Raw genomic sequence first — 22,115 nt, 5'->3', positions numbered from 1 at the left:
TTGGTTTGGTGGTTCATAGGGGTGTTAGGGTTGACTCATTTGAACACTTAGTTCTTGGCTTTTCTCAAGTGGATGGGGGAAGTTATGATTCGATTGCTGGATTTCATGTTGGTTTGTCATTGCGTACAGACCTGGCCCCTATTCCACATTCTTATATAATTTTAATTTAATTTTAATTAATTTAATTTTGGATCAAAGTTTAGTTAATGATGATTTTAACAATTCATGTTAATAAATCTTCAGACCCTGTCAGTGGTCTTTGATATTTTAGAAACATCTGGATTTCACCAGTTTGTTTTGAGACCCACTTCAAATATTACTTTAATTAATATTATAAAATTAATATTGTAAAATTAATATTATAATAATCTCTCTTTCATCTATAATTTCAGACTACTCTCTCATTCGGTTTCAAGTGTTTTTGATCTGTCCAGTGAGACCTGTTTCCCCAATGTAATTTAAGCTTTATGTTGGTCCCTCCATTATTGCCCCTTCACACATAACACAGTTGAGGCCGAATGGCACATGCATGATTTGAATGGCAATTGTAAAAAAAATCAGCGCCGCCTTGAAGGCCTTGTACAGCAGTCGGCACAACCATTTGGCCACAGCACATGCTCTCCACATTCATGTCCAATCAAATGGTGTCAAGATGAGGTCGTCCTGCCATCTGACCATGGTTGCAACATTCGTACAGCATGTCGTACGCAGGTCTGACAGTTACATTGTGGTAAATGAGCTAGTCTTCACACCAGTGGCTGAATGAGGGCGAATGGTGCCGAATGGCCATTCAACCCACTCTCAGCCAGAATCGAGGTGCCACCCATGACCTTCCAACAGCAGTTGTTCGGCACTTAGAAAATGCGGGTCATTCATGCAGCCAACACGAATGGAGAGCACAGGACACACCTTTCGAGCTGCAGTCCAGGTGGTGAAAGCTCAAAGGATGGTCAGTGTGTTGTGTCTACCCACAAACAATGCATGTGAGTGTGTCATCCACCTCCCCGCCAACAACATCAATAGTGTATGAGTGAGTGTCCCCCCACCACAATGCAACATCTGTGGAACACCCATCATGGCATATCCACCATGTCGCACTGGATGTGAAATCACTGGCCAGCAGTGTGCCCACACCACTACAACAGAGTTGAAAATAAAAACCCAGCTGCTCCAGCTGGGTGTCACAGCGCCAGTGTGCCATCCAACTGGTCAGCCACGTCACACGAGATGCGATTGCGCACCCACCAAGGCAATCAGATGACGCCAGCATATGTGGGTGCACCAAACCGTTAGATGATCACACACGCCTTCACAAAGGCGACCATTATGTCAAAGCTAACCACTGTGTCATCGCTACTCAATGCTGAGGAACACATATTGTACCATGGAAAACATTACCTCTCAACACACCATTGAGATGCACATGTGTGGACAGGCTCTCATGACTTGGTGAAAAATAAATACAGCTCAACGGCCCACTGACCCTCACGAGACACGTGATCACAACGTCCACATGGTCCGTCCGTCATATGATAGGCTGACTGACAGACCAGCATGGGCAGCTCATTTGCCCCACATCCTGGAGCCCATTCATGTGAGTGCTTTGCTGCTCTGGACAGGTGGGTGTGTCGCCGGTGAGGCAGTCATCATGTTACAGCTGACGGCAGTATCATCGCTACTCGCAGTCTGGATGTACAGTGAGGAAAATAAGTATTTGAATACCCTGCAATTTTGCAAGTTCTCCCACTTAGAAATCATGAAGGGGTCTGAAATTTTCTTCATCTGTGCATGTCCACTGTGAGAGACATAATCTAAAAAAAAAAAAAAAATCCGGAAATCACAATGTATGATTTTTCTGCTGCAAATAAGTATTTCAACACCTGTGAAAATCAATGTTAATATTTGGTACAGTAGCATTTGTTTGCAATTACAGAGGTCAAACGTTTCCTGTAGTTTTTCACCAGGTTTGCACACACTGCAGCAGGGATTTTGGCCCATTCCTCCACACAAATCTTCTCTAGATCAGCCAGGTTACTGGGCTGTCACTGAGAAACACGGAGTTTGAGCTCCCTCCAAAGATTTTCTATTGGGTTTAGGTCTGGAGACTGGCTCGGCCACTCCAGAACCTTGATATGCTTCTTACTGAGCCACTCCTTGGTTATGCTGGCTGTGTGCTTCGAGTCATTGTCATGTTGGAAGACCCATCCACGACACATCTTCAATGCTCTAACTGAGGGAAGGAGGTTGTTCCCCAAAATCTCGCAATACATGGCCCCGGTCATCCTCTCCTTAATACAGTGCAGTCGTCCTGTCCCATGTGTAGAAAAACACCCCCAAAGCATGATGCTTCCACCCCCATGCTTCACAGTAGGGACAGTGTTTTTGGAATGGTACTCAGCATTCTTCTTTCTCCAAACACGGCGAATGGAATTAAGACCAAAAAGTTTCATTTTGGTCTCATCTGACCACATAACTTTCTCCCATGACTCCTCTGGATCATCCAAATGGTCATGGGCAAACTCAAGACGGGCCTGGAAATGTGCTGATTTAAGCAGGGGAACCTTCCGTGCCGTGCATGATTTTAACCCATGACGTCTTAGTGTATTACCCACAGTAACCTTGGAAACAGTGGTGCCAGTTCTCTTCAGGTCATTGACCAGCTCCTCCCGTGCAGTTCTGGGCTGATTCCTCACCTTTCTTAGGATTATTGATAAGCCACGAGGTGGGATCTTGCATGGAGCCCAGTCCGAGGGAGATTGACAGTCATGTTTAGCTTCTTCCATTTTCTAATTGCTCCAACAGTTGATCTTTTTTCACCAAGCTGCTTGACAATTGCCCTGTAGCCCTTTCCAGCCTTGTGGAGGTCTACAATTTTGTCTCTGGTGTCTTTGGACAGCTCTTTGGTCTTAGCCATGTTAGTAGTTGGAGTCTTACTGATTGTGTGGGGTGGACAGATGTCTTTATGCAGCTAATGACCTCAAATAGGTACTTCTAATTTGGAATAATAAGTGGAGTGGAGGTGGACTTTTTAGAGGCGGACTAACAGGTGTTTGAGGGCCAGAATTTCTGCTGATTGGCAGATGTTGAAATATTTATTTGCAGCAGTAACATGCAAATAAATTATTAAAAAATCAAACATTGTGATTTCCGGATTTTTTTTGTGGATTATATCTCTCACAGTGGACATGCACCTAAGATGAAAATTTCAGACCCCTCCATGATTTCTAAGTAGGAGAAATTGCAAAATCGCAGGGTGTCGAAATGCTTATTTTCCTCAATGTATGTGTCATTAAACAAAGTAATAAAGGCCAAAGGCCATTACTGAGATGGTCACATGTTAATGTAAAGGACACTTCTTTACACAGCTATTCCTGGAATTCATTGGAGCTACCCTTCATGGAGCTACGTCAGTCAAGTGCTGACTGCCAGAATGATGAAGATTCTCAGGGTATCATGTTTGTTAGTGACAGTGGTGATGATCGTGAGGATGATGGAGATTTGTACACTCATCTACAGATGTTGCTAGCTTGTGTTTGTGTGAATAAATGACACACAGATTTGTGTAGTCAAATGGGGAAGTGTTCTGCCTCTGTTCTTACTGCCTTTACAAGTGTCAAAAACTGATTTTTTTTTTCTTTTGATAGACCAAAATATTGAGATCACCAGAAAAGCCCCTTCAATATTATGTGTGACATCATTTTCACCATCACATAAATTCAGTGATGCATATTAAAAATGTAAGATAGCCACCAAATGATTTAACCATCTTTGCATGTTGTCAGTTAGGACCATTGGATTGCTACCAAAAAATGTACATTTGGCCACGAGAAAATTCTATTTTGTCTAGGAGGCGGGATATTGAGAACCAATTGTTTGAAGGCCACTGTTTTTCAAAATCCAAGATGGCTGCCATGTTGGCACTTGGGCAAATGAGTCATACATTGGGGTTGTATTTCTCCCCATGTGTAATTTTCAGGTGTTTAAAATCAATTTTAAAATTTTTGATTCACTGTGCCTTGGACACTAATTCACGGGTTACAGTGAATCAACTTAGAATATAATGAAAAACACATGATTATCAAGATTTCTTCAAAAGCAGTAAATACATATATGCTAATGCATATACAAACTATAATCCAGCAAACCAGGTGTGTAATGTGTGAGTGTCTTATATAGTGATATAAGCCCTTTAGAAACTATTATAAATACAACTGTCATATTTTCTGTTCAAACGTGAAAACAGTTATTTATATACACACATTATAGAAATAATTCATGGAAAAATAAATGTATAAGCTTCAAAAGTAATATTTGTCATCCACTTAATTCTGGGGCTTAGTAAATCACTTTCTAGACTGTTTCACTGTGCCCTGATTCACTGTGCCCCAGGTGCATGTCATGTTATCAAATAGCTGATAGTCTGGAGAAGACATAACACATAGCATACAGTTGAACGGGGTAGTCTTCTAACTAATAACATATTTTTGGGCCACCTTTCCTCTGTTGTGAGAAATAAATACAAAGAAACTGACATCCACAAAATTTACTTTTGATAGGAAAAAACTGACTTCACTTGCCACTTAGTTTTACCCTTAATGTATCCAAAAACAAAACACTAATTTATAAGGAAGATGTCTTTGTTGTGAAAGTGTAGTGACACGGACCCACAACAGGGGGCGCAAATGAACGGTCAACAGATGAGCCAAAAAGTAACAATTTAATGTTGTGAAGGTGCACAACGAATACACAGACAATCTCAGAGTATGATAACAGTCAATCCACAAAGGTGACATGTGGGCAGGCTCGAGGATAGAAGACGTCTGTCCTGAGAAGAGCCGGAACCACACGATTTCTGCCGCCACCGAACCCAGTGAATACTGGAGCCGCCAAGTCCCGAATTCCCAGGTGATCACTGTCCCCGACTGTCGGATCTGGTACTGCTGGCGAAGAACAAAGACAGTCAAGTGTGGGTGTGTGTAACCCCGTAACAACAACGGTGGGGATGCCACCTCCACCTCTAACACACGTGCAGCTCCTGTCACAAAGCACTTATCTGGCGGGGTGTGAAGCGAAGCTGTCGCCGGTCACGCCAATCTCCAGACAATGTACTCCACAGGAAAAACAGCTGCAAAAATGAGTTCAGACTAAACACAGTTAGTTACTCGGCTGAGAATGTTACCTCCAGTGAAGTACGATATCTCGGCAACGAGGTGGAGATGACGTCTGGTCTTTATGGAGTGAGATGATGTAGAGTAGATGGGTGACAGCTGTCAAGAAATAATGAGTGACAGCTGTCACCCCCGGCTGTGTCCGTGGCGGCAGCGCCCTCTCGTGCCTGAAGCCCGCACTTCAGGCAGGGCGCCCACTGGTGGTGGGCCAGCAGTACCTCCTCTTCTGGCGGCCCACACAACAGGACCCCCCCCTCAATGGGCGCCTCCTGGCGCCCGACCAGGCTTGTTCAGGTGACGGTGGTAGAAGTCGGCCAGGAGGGCCGGATCCAGGATGAAGCTCCTCTTCACCCAGGAGCGTTCTTCGGGTCCATACCCCTCCCAGTAAACCAAGTACTGGAACCCCCGGCCCATCCGACGGACGTCCAGGAGCCGGTGCACCGTCCAAGCCGGCTCCCCGTCGATGATCCGAGCAGGAGGCGGCGCCGGTCCGGGAGCACAGAGGGGTGAGGTGTGGTGAGGTTTGATCCTTGAAACGTGAAAAACCGGGTGGATCCGCAGTGAAGCCGGGAGTTGGAGCTTCACTGCGGCAGGACTGAGGACTTTGAGGATCTTGTATGGTCCGATATATCTGTCCTTAAGTTTCGGGGAGTCCACCTGGAGGGGGATGTCCTTCGTGGATAGCCACACCTCCTGCCCGGGCTGGTAAGCAGGGGCCGGGGATCGCCAGCGGTCTGCATGGGTCTTCGCCCTCGTCCGGGCCTTCAACAAGGCAGAACGGGTGGAGCGCCACACCCAACGGCACTTCCGCAGGTGGGCCTGGACCGAGGGCACACCGACCTCTCCCTCCACCACGGGAAACAACGGAGGCTGATACCCCAAACACACCTCAAATGGGGAGAGGCCGGTGGCAGAGGACACCTGGCTGTTATGCGCATACTCGATCCAGGCCAGATGTTTACTCCAGGCCGTCGGGTGTGCGGACGTCACACAGCGCAGAGCTTGCTCCAATTCCTGATTGGCCCGTTCTGCCTGTCCATTGGTCTGCGGGTGATACCCGGACGAGAGGCTCACAGTAGCCCCCAGTTCCCGGCAGAAGCTCCTCCAGACGTGTGAGGAGAACTGGGGACCACGATCAGAGACGATGTCGGTGGGTATCCCATGCAGACGAACGACGTGGTGGACCAGGAGGGCTGCTGTCTCCTGGGCTGTTGGGAGCTTTGGGAGGGCAACGAAGTGGGCCGCCTTGGAGAATCGGTCCACTATCGTGAAGATGGTGGTGTTGCCCTGGGACGGCGGGAGGCCCGTGACGAAATCCAGGCCAATGTGGGACCAGGGGCGATGAGGCACAGGTAGCGGCTGGAGAAGTCCTTGGGACCTTTTATGGTCTGCCTTGCCCCTGGCACAGGTGGTACAGGCCTGGATGTACTCCCGGATGTCGGCCTCCATAGACGCCCACCAGAAGCGCTGCCGGACAACTGCCACGGTCCTTCGCACCCCTGGATGACAGGAGAGCTTGGAACCGTGACAGAAGTCCAAGACTGCAGCTCTGGCCTCTGGTGGGACGTACAAACGGTTCTTCGGACCAGTTCCGGGGTCCGGGCTCCGTGCCAGGGCCTCCCGGACGATCTTCTCCACGTCCCAGGTGAGGGTGGCCACGATAGTGGACTTAGGCAGGATGGGCTCCGGTGGATCCGACAGTGCAGTTTTGACCTCCTCTTCGTGTACCCGGGACAAGGCATCTGACCTCTGGTTCTTGGTCCCGGGGCGATAGGTGATCCGGAAGTCAAAACGCCCGAAGTGCAGTGACCAGCAGGCTTGCCTGGGGTTCAGCCGCTTGGCGGTCCTGATATACTCCAGGTTTCGATGGTCAGTGAAAACCGTGAACGACACAGACGCTCCCTCCAACAGGTGTCTCCACTCCTCAAGAGCCTCTTTCACCGCAAGGAGTTCTCGATTGCCGACGTCATAGTTCCGTTCAGCCGGGGTCAACCTGCGTGAAAAGTAGGCACACGGGTGAAGAACCTTATCAGTCTCTCCGCTCTGGGATAGCACGGCTCCTATCCCTGAGTCAGAGGCGTCCACTTCAACCACGAACTGGCGGCTAGGGTCGGGCTGCACCAAAACTGGCGCAGTAGAGAACCGTCGTTTCAACTCCTTGAACACGGCTTCGCACCGATCCGACCAGGTGAAGGAGACTTTTGGAGAGGTCAGGGCTGTCAGGGGGCTAACTACCTGACTGTAGCCCTTAATGAACCTCCTATAGAAATTAGCGAAGCCGAGGAACTGTTGCAGCTTCCTACGGCTTGTTGGTTGGGGCCAATCTCTCACCGCCGCAACCTTGGCCGGATCAGGGGCGACGGAGTTAGAGGAGATGATAAACCCCAGGAAGGACAAAGACGTGCGGTGAAACTCGCACTTCTCGCCCTTCACAAACAGTCGGTTCTCTAACAACCGCTGCAGGACCTGACGTACATGCTGGACATGGGTCTCAGGATCCGGAGAAAAGATGAGAATATCGTCCAGATACACGAAGACAAATCGGTGCAGGAAGTCCCGCAAGACGTCGTTAACCAAGGCTTGGAACGTCGCGGGGGCGTTGGTGAGGCCGAACGGCATGACCAGGTACTCAAAGTGACCTAACGGGGTGTTAAATGCCGTCTTCCATTCGTCTCCCTTCTGGATCCGAACCAGGTGATACGTATTTCTAAGATCCAGCTTAGTAAAGATTTTGGCTCCATGCAGGGGGGTGAACACGTTTCCCTAACAACGTCAGCAGGGGGAGCTGTTGCCCCATGGAGCGCTGCGGCTGTGGAGCATGGGGAGGGCGGCCCCTTTTCGAATCCAGAAGGGAGAGGGACGGCACGTATCCGGCCACGTCCTTCGCCTCGCTCCCGACGGCGTTCCTCCAACCGATTGTCTAACCGTATAACGAGATCGATAAGCCCATCTAAATCCCGCGGTTCCTCCTTAGCTACGAGATGCTCCTTCAGGACCGATGACAGTCCGTTTATGAAGGCGGCGCGGAGCGCAACGTTATTCCAGCTGGACCTCGCAGCCGCGATGCGGAAATCGACTGCATATTCGGCTGTGCACCGGCGCCCCTGTCGCATTGACAGTAGCATTGTTGAAGCGGTCTCTCCTCTGTTAGGGTGATCAAACACTGTTCTGAACTCCCCCACAAACCCAGTGTATGCTGATAACAACCGTGAGTTCTGTTCCCAGAGTGCCATAGCCCAGGCGCGTGCCTTACCCTGAAGCAAATTAACAACATAAGCCATCTTGCTGGCGTCAGACACGTACATCACGGGTCATTGTGCAAAGACGAGTGAACACTGCATCAGAAAGTCCGCGCACGTCTCCACACAACCCCCGTACGGCTCAGGGGGACTTATGTATGCTTCAGTGGATGGTGGGGGGGTTTGTTGAACGACCAGTGGAATGTTAATACCCGGCACCGGGTCGGCAGGAGGAGCAGCCGCAGCAGCGCTCTGATCGCGCGCTTCCACCTATGTGGTGAGAGCCTCCATCCTGCGATTAAGGATGACGTTTTGCTCAGACATCAAATCCAGCCGAGCGGTAAAGGCGGTGAGGATTTGCTGCAACTCACCGAGCACGCCTCCTGCAGACGCCTGTGCACCCTGCTCTTCCATTGGCTGTCCAACAGATGGATGACGCCCCTCGGGATCCATGACGCTGGCCGAGATATCCTGTTGTGAAAGTGTAGTGACACGGACCCACAACAGGGGGCGCAAATGAACGGTCAATAGATGAGCCAAAAAGTAACAATTTAATGTTGTGAAGGTGCACAACGAATACACAGACAATCTCAGAGTATGATAACAGTCAATCCACAAAGGTGACATGTGGGCAGGCTCAAGGATAGAAGACGTCTGTCCTGAGAAGAGCCGGAACCATACGATTTCCGCCGCCACCGAACCCGGTGAATACTGGAGCCGCCAAGTCCCGAATTCCCAGGTGATCACTGTCCCCGACTGTCGGATCTGGTACTGTTGGTGAAGAACAAAGACAGTCAAGTGTGGGTGTGTGTACACCCCGTAACAACAACGGTGGGAATGCCACCTCCACCTCTAACACACGTGCAGCTCCTGTCACAAAGCACTTATCTGGCGGGGTGTGAAGCGAAGCTGTCGCCGGTCACGCCAATCTCCAGACAATGCACTCCACAGGAAAAACAGCTGCAAAAATGAGTTCAGACTAAACACAGTTAGTTACCCGGCTGAGAATATTACCTCCAGTGAAGTACGATATCTCGGCAACGAGGTGGAGATGACGTCTGGTCTTTATGGAGTGAGATGATGTAGAGTAGATGGGTGACAGCTGTCAAGAGATAATGAGTGACAGCTGTCACCCCCGGCTGTGTCCGTGGCGGCAGCGCCCTCTCGTGCCTGAAGCCCGCACTTCAGGCAGGGCACCCACTGGTGGTGGGCCAGCAGTACCTCCTCTTCTGGCGGCCCACACAACAGTCTTTATGCATAAAATGTCATAACTGCTGTAAATATATATATATATATATATATATATGTATATATATATATATATATATATATATATATATATATATATATATATATATATATATATATATATATATATATATATATATATATATATATATATATGTAGTTTTGCAGATATAGCTACTGATTCACTGTGCCCCGTGATTCACCGTGCCCCGGTTTCCCCTGCACTACAAAAGTTGTGGTTGTCAAATTTAGTGGGTCTGGCCCATATTCTGGGTCATGGTGGCCAGTCCTCTTCCTTGCTGCATTATACATCCATATTCTAATCAGTCAAGTGCCCCATTCACTGCTGGGTGTGCAGGAGAGGTATCAGGTGCTGGAACCAGCTGGGAGTTGAAAGGATGATCTTAAAGTATTAATTCATTGCTCAAACCATCATGCCAACATATCTGTTTAAAGGTTGGAACGAGGCCAACACTGACCCTTCTACCTATGCCCGGATATGCATATGTTAATTTAAAAAAAAGACAGAGAACCAGTAAGAAAATGGCCTGGATTTAATGAACCTTGTCTGAAGTAGCCAGAGGCTTAATGCAGCCAATTTATAATGCAGAGAGACAGAACACAAACAGCTGCAATTACATAATGTGTTGCTCATTAACATACAGCTGAGATTAAAAGAGCAGCAACAGGTGTGACGTCATATTAATTCTAACTCCCAATTAACTCATCAACTTCAGCAAATATTGTACAGAAAGAACAAATGATGACATATGACAAAGGCATTAATTCAACTAAAGACTATTGAGGTGAAGTTCCCACACACTGGTCTCCTCTCCCCCCTCTGTGCACACAGGAGGACGCGCACACACTAGAATTCAGCAGACTAGCCTTGAGGTATAAAACAAGAAATATGCTGCCTTCCCAGTTTTATATAATTTATTTGATGCTGCTCAAGCAAAAATAAGTTAAGAACTTGTCATGAGGGAAGTGTCCACTATGTATCCTACGGATTGAAGACAAAACCCAGGTCCTCCGCTTCATTACTGCTAACCATCTTTATGGGCCTAATGGAGTTCTGTAGAGTGAAATAACTTTCTTTTGTCCAACCCAATTGATGCAGCCATACACTGAGCATAAAACCACTATGTATTTTTAAGTCAGAAGGTTCAAACTGAGACATTATTGAAAAACAGGATTAATGATTTGCTCATTAATCTTGGCAAATGTTAGAAAGAATTTAATAGTTACATGTATAAACAATGTTGGGTAGAAATTGTAAGTTTTACCATTACAGTGCTGTCAACAGTTAAATATGAGCTCAAGAAAGATGTCTTTCTTTAATTTTTTATAAAACAAGCATTATATTTATTGAAGTAAAGAAAGGGTGACTATAAAGTATTGGCAAAACAGGTTATCATTTTCATGTTGATGTGACGGGGGAGGGGGTGTTGTCAGCAGCTGCTGAAAGTAACTAGTACTCTAACTTAGTTACCTTTAAAACTGAGTAATCAGTAAAGTAACTAAGTTACTTTTTCAAGGAGTAATCAGTAATTGGATTACTTTTTCAAAGTAACTGTGGCAACACTCCCGGCCACACAGAGGGTCCACGTGTCCGTGCATCCAGCCACTTAGTGTGCCAAAGGACACCATGTCATGTGGACTATAACACGTGGTGGACGTGACATTAGCCTTGTGACATGACATTAGCCTCACCAAATGGCTGATCACAAAGATCACACGGATAATTTCACATGGCACTGCATGGTCATCGCCGTGTGTGCTGAGACGTGGCTGTGGGTGATCCAAAGGTTATTTTGTTTGTTTTTTTATTTTTCCCCATGTCATCATCGTTTGCAGACATGCATGCACCACCATGCCTTGTACATGGGTGATTGGAGCACATGTGACAATATGTGTTCCCAGCTTTGTGATGTGCTCATGCGGCGGCTGCAATGTTGTGGAGCAGCACAAGCTGCAGGAATGAAGTTATTGGCCATGGTCAGCACCCTCCCTGTTTGATTTTGAATGACATTCAAACCATGACGTGATTACATGTCAACCATGGTCCCCTGACAAATGCATAACTGTAGCGGTTGTGATCGAGTATGATCATGTCAATATGGACATCACATCACCAATGGGCGACACGCACCCTGTATGCAGCAGCAAAGCACTCACACGAATGGGCTCGCTTTCACTGTCCACACTGGTACACACGTGTGTCCTGGCTGTCAGCTAATGTCCACATGATGGATGGACCATGTGGACGTTGCGATCGCATGTCATGTGGCATGAGGCACAGGGTAGAGTTTTTATTTTTAGCTCTGTTTTGGCAGCTGGGCGCACTGCTACCCGTAATTCCACCTCCACAGGAATATGCTGCATATGTCATGATAGGTGTTTGACAGCTCTCATATCCTGCTCAGCTGCATCTGTCAACGTGCCGGCTCTGTCACATGCATCGACTCACCCTGGGCAGGCAGCACAATGTGCACACCTGCATGTCTCATAATACAGCTGTGATGATCATGTCTTAAATACATTGTGTATCCCATGTGAGGGAATGACAATGTATGAGTTAAATGACGTCCATCATGGAGATGACAGCATGTCCAGGTGTGAACGCTGCGCTGGACAGTGATTGCACTGCATTCCAGCTGCCGTTCGAGTGTTCGCCACCTTGGAACTCAGCCACTGCTCGATAGTGTTGGATGGAGAGGGGGGACAGGACACACTCACATGTCACTTGTTGTGCTTGGGAGGGCACAGCACACTTGCATACCATGTGTGGTTCTTGGGGGGAGACACGACACACTCGCACGCTATGCATGGTACTCGGGGTGGGGGGACATGACACACTGACCGCCCTTTGAGCTGTTGCCACCTCGACTGCACCTCGACAGTGGTGTTCAGGGCACTACATTCATGCTGATCGTGTGAATGGGCCTGCATGTTCCAAGTGCACCACAACTGCTATTGTAAGTTTGTGGGTGGCACATTGACTGTGGCCAAGTGTGGGTCGAATGGGCATTCGACCACGATTCACCCTCTTTCAGCCACTGGTGTGAAGGCTGGCTCGATTGCAACATTCGGCCAGGGTTTCGACATGGCTGATCATTTCGTGCAGCCCCTCGACCGCAGTCCGAATGGTCTGACCTGCATACAACATGCCGTACGAATGTTGTGACCATGGTCAGATGTATGACCTCATCTTCACCGCCGTTCAACTGGGTTTCCAGCATGAGGCACCGCGAATGTGAAGTGCATGTACTGTGGCAGAATGGTTGTGCTGACTGCTGTATGAGGGGTTTGAGTGCAGCTCTGATTTTTTATGAGTGCCATTCGAATCCTTCTTTGTGCGCCATTCAGCATCATTCATGTTTTGTGTGAAGGAGCCTTTACAGATGTGTTCTTGAGACAGCCATTCTGTTCTGTGTAAGTCCGATCCTATCAGATCTTAGAAGCTAAGCAGTGTGGGCTCTGATTAGTACTTGGATAGGAGATCTCTACTGAAGACAAGGAGCTATGTGTGTTTCTCTGGGTAAAACTGGAGTAGTGTTGGCATCTGGCATAAAGATTACATTAAACCTGTGCCAAATCCCAATGCAGATCTGTGCTGGATCCACTGTGGTGACCCCGTACAAACAGGAGCAGTAGCCAGGCAGCAACAGCTGTTTTCTTGAGACAAGCTAGGGGGTGTTCAATGGCTTGAACATTTTCAAGTCATTGAATAATTAATTTGCATCAGTCATTAAGAAATACAAACAGTACGGTACTCTATGGTAAATCTGTGTCAAGGAGGCAGTTCTCAGAAATTCATGGAAGGAGATTCGTGAGAGAAATATTGACCCTCAAAATATGAATCTGCTGCAAATTGTGAATTAATCATAAACCGTGAATTTCAAAACATGAATACTGAAAAAATGGTACATGAACACACATTTTGCAAAACATGAATTTCTTCATAATTTATCTTACATTTTGCACAAATTCATGACTCGTGTCCTTATGTTTTGCGTTTTGCGTTCCCCCAGGAACACCTTAGGGGAAAATCCACATCCAGACTCCCAGCTTTCCCTCTCCGCCGCCCCTCTGAACCCTCCCGGGATGGGCAAATGTCATCTGAGGGCCACGTGTATTTCATTCATCAAGGAACACCTGAGAGGAAAATCTACAATTGGTGTCTGATCAAAATGTGCTCTCATTGACTAACCCTAGCCCACTTCTCACCCCCTCCAGACTTCCAGGTTTCCCTCCAACAGCCTCACTGACTGAACGCAGAGGGGCTCACCCCCTGGCTGGGTGCGTGTCAGTCTGGCAGCCCCATTCCCCTCCATGAAGGATTTTATTCATTCATTCATCCAGGAAGACTTTAGAGGAAAATCCACACTTTGTGTCCGATTACAGTGCGCCATTGTTGCTTACATATTGTCTTTCTTAAGGCTAATAGGGAGAGATGAGTGGACGGGGAAAAGGTGGCAAAGGACTCAGGAAAGGAGGTGCCAAGCAGCACCGTAAAGATCTCTGTGATAACATCCAGGGAATCACCAGACCTGCTATCCGCCATCTGGCTCATCACGGTGGGGTGAAGCGTATCTCCAGCCTTATTTACGAGGAGACTCACGGTGTGTTGAAAGTGATTCTGGAGAATGTGATCTGTAATGCCATCACCTTCACTGAATATGCCAAGAGGAAGACCGTGGCTGCCATGGATGTGGTGTATGTGCTGAAGAGACAGGGCTGAACTCTCTACGGCTTCGGTGGTTAAACAGTTCTACTTTCTGTACAACAACTTCGCAGCACAATGGATTAGTGGTTAGGACTGTTGCCTCACAGCAAGAAGGTCATGGGATTGATTCCCACCTGTGGCCTTTCTGTGTGGAGTTTGCATGTCCTCACTGTGTTTGTGTGGATTTCCTCTGGGTGCTGGGAGCTTTCTCTTATCGAGCCCCTGTTCTGTGGTATGATCTGCTTGTATCAATAAAACAGATTCTGCAGAGACTTTTAAGTCCGGACTTAAGACACACTTATTTTCCCTTTCGTATGGCTAGCATAGTGGCATCGTACGTTATTATGCTTTTTACCCTTTTAAATTCATTTTATTAGGAAACTGAGCGGGTAGCAGCCTCAACTTTATCTAAAGTCTGGGTCTTTTAGTGAAGCTTAGGGCTAGTCACCTTAGTATTTCTTCTGTTTTTCTTGTTGCTTAATGCTGACAAATTATAGTGTATTTGTTGTCTTTCCAATGCCTGATTCTGCTTTTTCTGCTTGCTTAAGGTGTGGCTCCATCCGGCAAAATTTGCTGTATATTCGTTTTGTAAATTGTTTTGTCAATTATGTCGGTAGGATGGTCCAAACGGAGGATCACCCCTTTGAGTCTGGTCTGCTTGAGTTTTCTTCCTCAAATCATCAGAGGGAGTTTTTCCCTACCACTGTCGCCCGTGTGCTTGCTCTGGGGGTTGGTAAGGTTATGGCCCAATCACACAGCATACGATGATTCCTGAACAAAGGGAAAAAGTCACAATTCAATGAGAAAAGGTGGACGAATGAGCTTTATCACTGAATAGCCTACGAACCAAGAGTGCAAAAGGAATTAAAGAGAAACAAAATGAAACCGCACCGATCTCCACGCTTTAAACAAAATGTGCCTGGAGCCACAGCTGGAGCAGTGTGTGTCTGAGTTCCAGGACTCTGCGCTGGGACAGAGCTCATAGTGCCTGAGTCCTGGAGAAACTGCAAACAGAAGCTTTGGAGATCTGTGCACACGTCGGTGGGACCACCTGCTCTGGTTCCTCATCCAGAACAAAAGAGGATCATCTCCTTAATCATCAGAACCCTCACTGTCTATTGATACGATGTGCGCTCCATCTTGCTCCAATTAAAAAAAAAACAAAAACAACAAAAAAAAAATACGCTGGTGTGCTGTGGTCACTGCTCAATCATTGTATTACATTACTAAGTCATATATATTGATTTGTAACAGAAAACTGTCAAAAGAGGAATAAATATAAGTGTAAAGATGATTGAATATATCAGAGCAGTAAATTGATCAGTCCGTGTGAACACGCATTGACTTCCCATGTTTGGTTATTTCCACCAGCTGCAGCTGATCCACAACGTGAATTCTGCCTTCCAGAACAGCTCTTTATATAATCATCTGAATCATCTACCTGTTGCCACATGTACAGAAGGGCTGGATTGTCATTCCTACACTCATATCGTTATATTTAATAAAAAATAATAAGGGCATGCAGGAGCTGCTGCTGCCACTGTGTTCAAGTACCATCGGAAATCGTATCCACATAAAAGATTAATTCTGACCTATACAAGGTGCCTGAGCCCAGTGAAGCTGACCCCCCACCCAGATAAAAAAAATCCAAGCAAACAGGCTGAGATTGCCCTGTAATTTCCGACGGTACATGAATGCAGCAGTAGCAGCAGCGCTCAGAAACGGCTTCTGCACTGTGTGAAAATATTCAGCTGGTCGAACTAAGTCAAACTAAATGCTAACATTACAAAAACTAAGCAAACGATAAATAAAAAAACAAAAAAAAAAAACATCAACAACAACAGCAAAACGAAATACAGATGAATTGAGGTTTTCTGTGGCGTAAGTCCCTTCGGCTGCTCCCTTGTTTGCACTCGTGGTTGCCACAGCAAATCCGGATCTGCATGTTGAATTGGCACAGGTTTTATGCCGGATGCCTTTCCTGATGCAACTCCACATTACATGGAGAAATGTGGCAGGGGTGGGATTGGAACCGGGAAACTGCCGCACCGAAACCAAGTGCACTAACCACTTGACCACCACTGTGGCATTCGTTCAAATTTTTCAACAGTTTAAAAATCCTGATGAAGCGCCAGTTGCAGGAACGAAGGTGAGCGAAGGTTAAACGATTCCACAGAAAGTCAATGTAAGTCCAGATTTCTTGTTAGAATCAGAATCAGAATTAGAATACTTTATTAGTCCCTTAAAGGGCAATTCATTGCAGACCCCCTGGCCAACCATGTTATTTTGGGCTTTGGTACCCTTCGTTAATTGCCGTGTGACTGGGCCATTAGACTTTACTTGTGTGAAGCGCCTTGAAGCAACTTTGTTTGGCGCTATATAAATGAAATAAATTGTTTGTGTTGACACAGATTTTTGGTAGTGACACCCTCCTCCTCCACAAAAAATATTTTTGCGAAGATGGGGTTTGTGATCAAGATTTCCTGAAGGAACTGACCTGTAAACTACTTAAACTAAAGAAAAAAATATGTCATCAATAATCTTCACTTACTGCTACTTACATTTTGTGAGATATTTTATTCACGGTTTGGAGCAAAACAGTCTACGGATATTCAGGGTTTGCAGCAGATTCGCATTTTGGGGTCAACAGAAGCCACCAAAACACCCAGATAACACTGATGGAGTTATAGGCTTCTGTGGTTATGCTTGGACAAGCTGTTGTTTATTGCATCACCAGTTATAAATCTTCATGATGAAGTAATATAGAGGATTTTCTCATGAAGAACATGTAAACTTTAAATTGTAGTTTGCCACAAGGTATATGGCAAATCCAAGTCCAAATTTGATCTGTGTTCGTGTTTTTCAATCCTTCTCTACTCCAGTCCAACATGAAGCTGTGAATGGGGATGTAACAGGCAAATGCTGTAGCATCCTTAGTTTCTCCACTCACATCCAACTGCCAGGAACTCAGCCAACCTGGAAAAAACATAGAAGAGGGAAAAAGCAGTGCCAAGAACATGTGTCTAATTAAATGTTGTTGCAATCTGATCATATTTCATATTAGGTGAGATACTATTATAAATGATTCCAATATATTTGAAATGATTAAATTCCACAGACCAAGTGATTACTATTCACTTAATGCATTTAACTTGATGCACCACAAATCAACCAATACTGATTCATTCATTTTCTATACTTGCTTGTTCCAATTAAAGGTCATCCGGGGGAGGGGCTGGGGGCTGGATCCTATTCCAGCAGTCATTGGGCAAAGGAAGGGGTACACCGTGGATGGGCTGCCAGTCCATTGCAGGACCACATATAGACAGACAAACACATTTACACGTCTGCAGTCCATTTAAAACTTCTGACTAAGCTAACCTGCATGTCTTTGGATGTGGGAGGAAGCCAGAGCACCCATAGGAAACCCATGCATACATGGGCAGAACGTGCAAACTCCAAAAGGACCTGGGGGGACGTGATGCCAAGACATAACAACCAATATTATTTTACTTAAATGATTAATTATTTGAGTTAATTATATAGTTTAAGGTAATTAATTTCCTCAAAAAAGTTTTGGTTAGATTCATTTATTTTGTTCTATTTGTTCACAATGAAACAAAATCTATATATTCAAAAGTTCTCATATGTCCATGTTTGACTCATATTGCATTCTACACATTATCTTGTGTCAACAGTGACCCATGTTTTATTTGTACAGTTTTACAAAATCAAAGCTCATTTGCAAAGCTCTCCATAAAATCCTGAGTAAAGCTGTGTGTACCCGAAAAGGGAGAGACGTGTACACAACATATTCTTTTCACTGGCCTTATAAAGCCATGTGTACACATAGTTCTTCTTTATAGATCTCAGTTGCTGTGATATTACATGTGTGGGCATGACTCTGCAGTTCATTCCTACCTTTGGCCATGACTGGATGTAGACACTCCTTAAAATTATCGTTGGCACATTATTCCTGTCAGTCACTGTCACTCAAAAGACAGACTTGTTCTCTTGGGTGGAATATCCTAGGATATCACTCCCCTCACCCTGGAAATCCCCCCCAGCCGTGAAAGGCAACATTCCGACAGGGCAGCACTGATTAAAGCTTACCCGAACCTTGATAAGGCCCACTCAGGATGGACCAACCTCTAAAATCTATATTTCATGGATATCTTATGGTCACAGATGAAACACAGTTTGATTGATGGTGAACAATATTGGTATTCTTTCTGTGTGTATCTATAGCTATCTACAATAGTAATATTTCCTATTCTGAAGTATCTTTAAATCCATCCATCCATCCATCCATTTTCTTCCGCTTATCCGGAGTCGGGTCGCGGGGGCAGCAGCTCAAGCAAAGCCACCCAGACCTCCCGATCCACACACACCTCCCCCAGTTCCTCTGGGGGAACCCCAATGAGTTCCCAAGCCAGCCGAGAGATGTAATCCCTACAGCGTGTCCTAGGTCTTCCCCGGGGCCTCCTCCCAGTGGGACGTGCCCGGAACACCTCTCCAGTGAGGCGTCCAGGGGGCATCCGGAAAAGATGCCCGAGCCACCTCAACTGACTCCTTTCGACGTGGAGGAGCAGCGGCTCGACTCCGAGCTCCTCCCAAGTGACCGAGCTCCTCACCCTATCTCTAAGGGAGCGCCCAGCCAACCTGCGGAGGAAACTCATCTCGGCCGCTTGTACTCGCGATCTCGTTCTTTCGGTCATGAGCCAAATCTCATGACCATAGGTGAGGATCGGAACGTAGATCGATCAGTAAATCGAGAGCTTTGCCCCCTACTCAGCTCTCTCTTCACCACGACGGTCTGATACAGCGACCGCATCACTGCAGATGTTGCACCGATCCGTCTATCGATACGATAGACGGATCGAATAGTACGGGGTCCGGGGTCCTTTGTTAAGGGCTACCCGGTCCCTGTACGACCGCAGCAGGAGCTTGGTTCGCATTGCCGGTAGTAAGTCAAGCCTGTTTCCAGTGCACGTTAGCCTCCGCCAGGGCTGCCCTTTGTCACCGGTTCTGTTCATTATTTTTATGGACAGAATTTCTAGGCGCAGCCAGGGTGTAGAGGGGGTCTGGTTTGGGAACCACAGAATCTCGTCTCTGCTGTTTGCGGACGATGTGGTTCTGTTGGCTTCATCAAATCAGGACCTTCAGCGTGCACTGGGGCGGTTTGCAGCCGAGTGTGAGGTGTCCGGGATGAAAATGAGCACCTCCAAATCCGAGGCCAGGTTCTCGACCGGAAAAAGGTGCTTTGCCCTCTTCAGGTCGGTGGAGTGTCCTTGCCTCAAGTGGAGGAGTTTAAGTATCTCGGGGTCTTGTTCACGAGTGAGGGACGGATGGAGCGTGAGATCAATAGATGGATCTTTAAATCCCCCTTCCAAATATAAGCGAGGAGGTCAAATAATATATGAGCAGGGAAGAAATTATAGAAGTGAAATGAGAGAATTTACACGAAAAGGGGTCAGGCACTTCTTTAGGGCCCCTTCACACATAGTGCGAAGTTTGGTCGACGCCTGCACGAAGCAGGAATTTCATGTAAAAAGGTGTGGAATCATCTGTGCCTCCAACGCCTCGTACACCTGTTGCTACAACTATTTGCACACACCAGCAGTTGGAAGACAAAGTGTGCGCTATGCAAACCCAACGCACCCTCTCGTGTCAGGTGCCGGCCAAATTCCAGGTGACACACGCGAACATCTAACACCGTGGCCAGTCGCACTCTTGGCACAATTGCACACTGCAGGCAATCACTGTTGTACTGCTGTGAAATTTGTTTCCCACGAGTGTGACATTGAAAGCACACACTACTGGCTTTTAAAAAAAAAATTATTCCACATAAGCGGCACGATGTGGTGCACCTCGCACTGTTCCTGCTCGAATAATCATCGTGTGCATGAGCTCTCGCACCAGGATTGTGCACGCCTGCCCGTCAGCACAATGTTTCGTGGTGCCCAAATTCGAACTGTTTCATGTTGTTTTGCAGAATTTGTCCAAACATCATCCACACTTTGCACTATGTGTGAAGGGGCCTTTGTGGAGAATGAAAATATTGTTTTCCACTGTTTCAGCTATATCTTGCCCGCTACCCAATCATAAGTGGGGAGGTCAAATAATACATGAGCAGGGAAGAAATTGTCGATGAGAATTGAGAGAATTTACACATAAAAGGGGTCAGACAGTTCAGAATGGAGGATGAAATGTGTGATAATACTGCAGCAGACTTGCTATGCAGGGGGTGGGGGTGGGGATATCCAGGGGGGAAGATATACTGTTACACCAACCTGGTCTGTGAAGTCTCTTGCCTTGTGATGGGGCCATTATAAATGATACCAGTGTTGGGATTGTTAACTTCTCGCGGGCTGGAATATCTCTGATTTTGAAGATTGGCAGTTAATATGTCTCATAATTTACACTGGCCACAATTTCACTGATAAACAGGTTTCAAGGACTCCTCTGAAGAGTTCTAAATTACCATTTTGTTGGAATGTGGGCTGGAGTGTTTCAGAAGCTGTCTCCAGATTGCCCCCCGGAATTTCACATCAAAACGTGAAATAACAGTCTTCTCTCAGTTGAAATGTCAGCCCTCTTGGAGAAAAGAATTAATGCATTTATTTAATTTCGGCTAAGTGAGGCCATGATCACTAAATGACGCATGCACAGTGGAGGCAGGGGGCAGGGGGAACCATTTGGTCAGCAACATGGTAGAGCTGATTTCACTTTACAATAGTGTTTTTTACTCTGTTTAGACTGGGATCAAATGTTATCCCAGCAAAGTAAATTTTGCTCAGCAAAATTTCCTGTGTAGAAAGCTTTTTTGTTTTTCTTAAATAAACCTTGTTACATGCCTACAAACATGCAGACTATCCTTTGAGTAATTACTACTGGAAGCACATTATCAAGTCAGAGCAATACACACTTTGTGCAAAACATACATGTACCTTCTGTGGTCACATATAATGCTTTGCAGTGGAGTTCCAAGCAGGTGCAGCTCTTTAAAATTCATAGTAAATAGAACAGATGTGCACATCCTCATCCAGCACAGCTACTGTAGTTCTCATCTTCTCTTTTCCTGTTGCTGCCTTGCACAGTCTGGGTCAGGCCTGGATCCAGACCAGTTTGGACCGATGCAGTTGCATTGGTCAAATTTTTGTATGCATCGTTCGTCATCGGTAAAAAAAAAAATCTTGAATAATCCCGAATAGTGCCGAATGTGTCCCCGCGGTGAACACAGCTTTGGCTTTCATGTCAACCTAAATTATACAGATTTTTCCGAGTTTCAGGGTCATATGGACGTACAAATAAAGTCAGATATACAGGGTTTGGTCTGCAGCAGATCTGTTGCAGCAGATCTGTGATCAACTGTTTCTGCGGCGCGACTCCACTTTGAAGCCGTGAACCACTGAAGCAATGCTTCGATTCAATGGCTCGTGGCTCTTTGATTCGCTGCTCTTCAGAAGCGGTAAGTTCGCTTCTTAACCCCTCTCAAAGCCATTAAAATATCTTGAGTCACTTTTGTGTGTATTAAAGTCACTAACTGGGGCTCTTGTCTTGTTGCAGTCAAGAAACGAGAATCGTCCTCCGTTCCATTCACACAGCTCGAAACACTGCATGGCTCTCTGCCAAGATCAGAGGCCGGTCGGAATTAATAGCTTCAAAATTAATTGCCGCTTTAAATAAAATGACACCTCTTTCCAAACGTTGTATTACAGACAAGAAACT

At 46.4% G+C, this 22,115-nt stretch overlaps 2 protein-coding genes across 2 annotated transcripts in view; both read left to right on the top strand.

The window, feature by feature from the left end:
• Nucleotides 1-22,115, top strand: part of c1ql3a (complement component 1, q subcomponent-like 3a) — a 154,167-nt gene that overhangs the window by 60,801 nt on the left and 71,251 nt on the right. The window lies entirely within an intron of this gene.
• LOC117512631 (histone H4-like) lies at nt 14,112-14,399 on the top strand. Its single transcript, XM_034172782.1, has one exon. The coding sequence runs from the start codon at nt 14,112-14,114 to the stop codon at nt 14,397-14,399; it is 288 nt and encodes a 95-aa protein (XP_034028673.1).

The sequence above is a fragment of the Thalassophryne amazonica genome, chromosome 1 (assembly GCF_902500255.1).
Source record: "Thalassophryne amazonica chromosome 1, fThaAma1.1, whole genome shotgun sequence".
NCBI classification, from domain to species: domain Eukaryota; kingdom Metazoa; phylum Chordata; class Actinopteri; order Batrachoidiformes; family Batrachoididae; genus Thalassophryne; species Thalassophryne amazonica.
This window is presented reverse-complemented; position numbering and strand designations above follow the sequence as displayed.